The sequence below is a fragment of the Cyprinodon variegatus genome, unplaced genomic scaffold, assembly GCF_000732505.1.
Source record: "Cyprinodon variegatus isolate N-32 unplaced genomic scaffold, C_variegatus-1.0 Scaffold756, whole genome shotgun sequence".
Taxonomy (NCBI): Eukaryota; Metazoa; Chordata; class Actinopteri; order Cyprinodontiformes; family Cyprinodontidae; genus Cyprinodon; species Cyprinodon variegatus.
This window is the reverse complement of record NW_015151209.1, coordinates 306,782-308,470: the sequence shown is the minus strand read 5'-3', so window position 1 is coordinate 308,470 and position 1,689 is coordinate 306,782. Positions and strand designations below refer to the sequence as shown.

Below are 1,689 nucleotides of genomic sequence, written 5' to 3'. Positions count from 1 at the left end.
TGTCGCTACAAGCATGCTTAGTGTGAGGGATTGCTGAAGAGTCAATGAGTCGATGCAATCAGCTGGTTTTCCTTAGAAAACTTTGAATCAATCTGATTGGATGATCTGGTGAACTGTAAAGTGCTTTCAAATGACGTGTGTTGTAAATTGGTGCTATAGAAATAAACTGAATTGAAAAAAATCAGATGATTTAAAAAAAAAAAAAATTAGCTGAATTTAAACATCTAAAAAGCTCTACTTTGGTCTCATATGTCCAATAGACATTGTTCCCAAAGTGTTGTGGTTTATTCAAGGTCAATTTAAAACCGATGGGTTTGGTTAGCAACATTTGGATGTAATGTTTTCTCTTTTTATTCACTGTTCCTTTGTAACGATACAAATAAAAGGTTTATGAACCTACCATCCACCGTGAGTGTGATGTCTCCCTCTCCGGGGAAAATATCATCTGTGATGGAGATCTCCACCTCATAGGTCCCATCATCAGAGAGTCTGAGGTTGTGGAGCAGCAGAGTCCCGTTGTCAAACACAAGGATGCGGTCTTGATACTCAGGCCTCAATGTCCCAACGATGTCTGTTCCAACAGACTGAACCACGGTGACTGCCTTTTCCCTTTGAAGTTGCCACTTTATAACCGGGGGGTCGAGGCTGGAGCTGCTGTAGCGAACTGACAGAAGGGCCTCCCCTCCAAGCGCTCCTCTGATCAGAGTGTTAGGGATGGTCATGTTCACTGCCTCCACTTCACCTGCAGAAAAGCATGGAGCAAATGACAAAGGCTCGCTGCACATTGGAAATAATATATTGAGATTCTTCAAGGAGAATCCCAAATACATTTATAATAAAGATTCAAATATGTATTTATATTTACATAAGCAATAAAGCTCCCCTTAGAGCAGCGTTTGCCTACATTTTTTGACTTGTGTACCCATTTGGGCATTTTGTCTTCCCATGAGTCCCCCTCTCAGTCAAAAGTATTGATTGTCCAAAAGTGGAATGTACTATAACTAATTATAAAATATAAAATATTAATTAAGCTTTTAATTTGAGCACTTAATTACTAGACATTTTATGCTTTCCATCTATAAAAAAACACATAAATATGTTGCCTGGAAGTTGGTAAGGAATCAAAAATAAATACCAAATAAAATCATATTATTAACCTGTATTTATAAAACTGGAGCTCATGCTGGTGAATATTCTCAGTCTTACAGGTCATAGTCATTCCAAAACACTTAAAAAACAATCCACTGGACTTTGTTTTTCCAAGTTTGAAGACGTTTCGCTTTCCATCCAGGAAGCTTTTTTAATTCAAAATGTCGGGAATAGTGTTGAGTTCCAGGCTTTATACAGTAGCCCAACAAGCCTTTGTTTTTGTTTAGAAAACATGCAAATTGAAACGGACGGATGGATCCACTCCTTGGAAGCCAAACGACCCCCATTCCAAAGGAGTGGACTCGTTCGTCCGTTTCAATTTGCATGTTTCCTAAACAAAAATAAAGGCTTGTTGGGCTACTGTATATAGCCTGGAACTCAACGCTATTCCTGACATTTTGAATTGAAAAAGCTTCTTGGTTAGGAAGCGAAACGTCTTCAAACTTGGAAAAACAAAGTCCAGTGGATTGTTTTTTAAGTGTTTTGGAATGACTATGACCTGGAAGACTGAGAATATTCACCAGCATGAGCTCCAGTTTT

General features: G+C 38.5%; 1 protein-coding gene across 2 annotated transcripts in view; it reads right to left on the bottom strand.

Annotated features, from left to right (window-relative positions):
• LOC107098211 (hepatocyte cell adhesion molecule-like) overlaps positions 1 to 1,689 on the bottom strand; it is a 15,510-nt gene that overhangs the window by 10,867 nt on the left and 2,954 nt on the right. Inside the window, exons 1-2 of one of the 2 annotated variants that reach the window (XM_015395736.1) lie at positions 1,158 to 1,205; positions 401 to 742 (exon numbers count right to left, since the gene is read on the bottom strand). In XM_015395736.1, the coding sequence (XP_015251222.1) occupies positions 401 to 742; positions 1,158 to 1,182 (367 nt within the window). In that variant the 5' untranslated portion in view covers positions 1,183 to 1,205. Of the gene's footprint in view, positions 1 to 400; positions 743 to 1,157; positions 1,206 to 1,689 lie in introns of those variants that run through there. The other variant, XM_015395735.1, reaches the window with a different exon arrangement.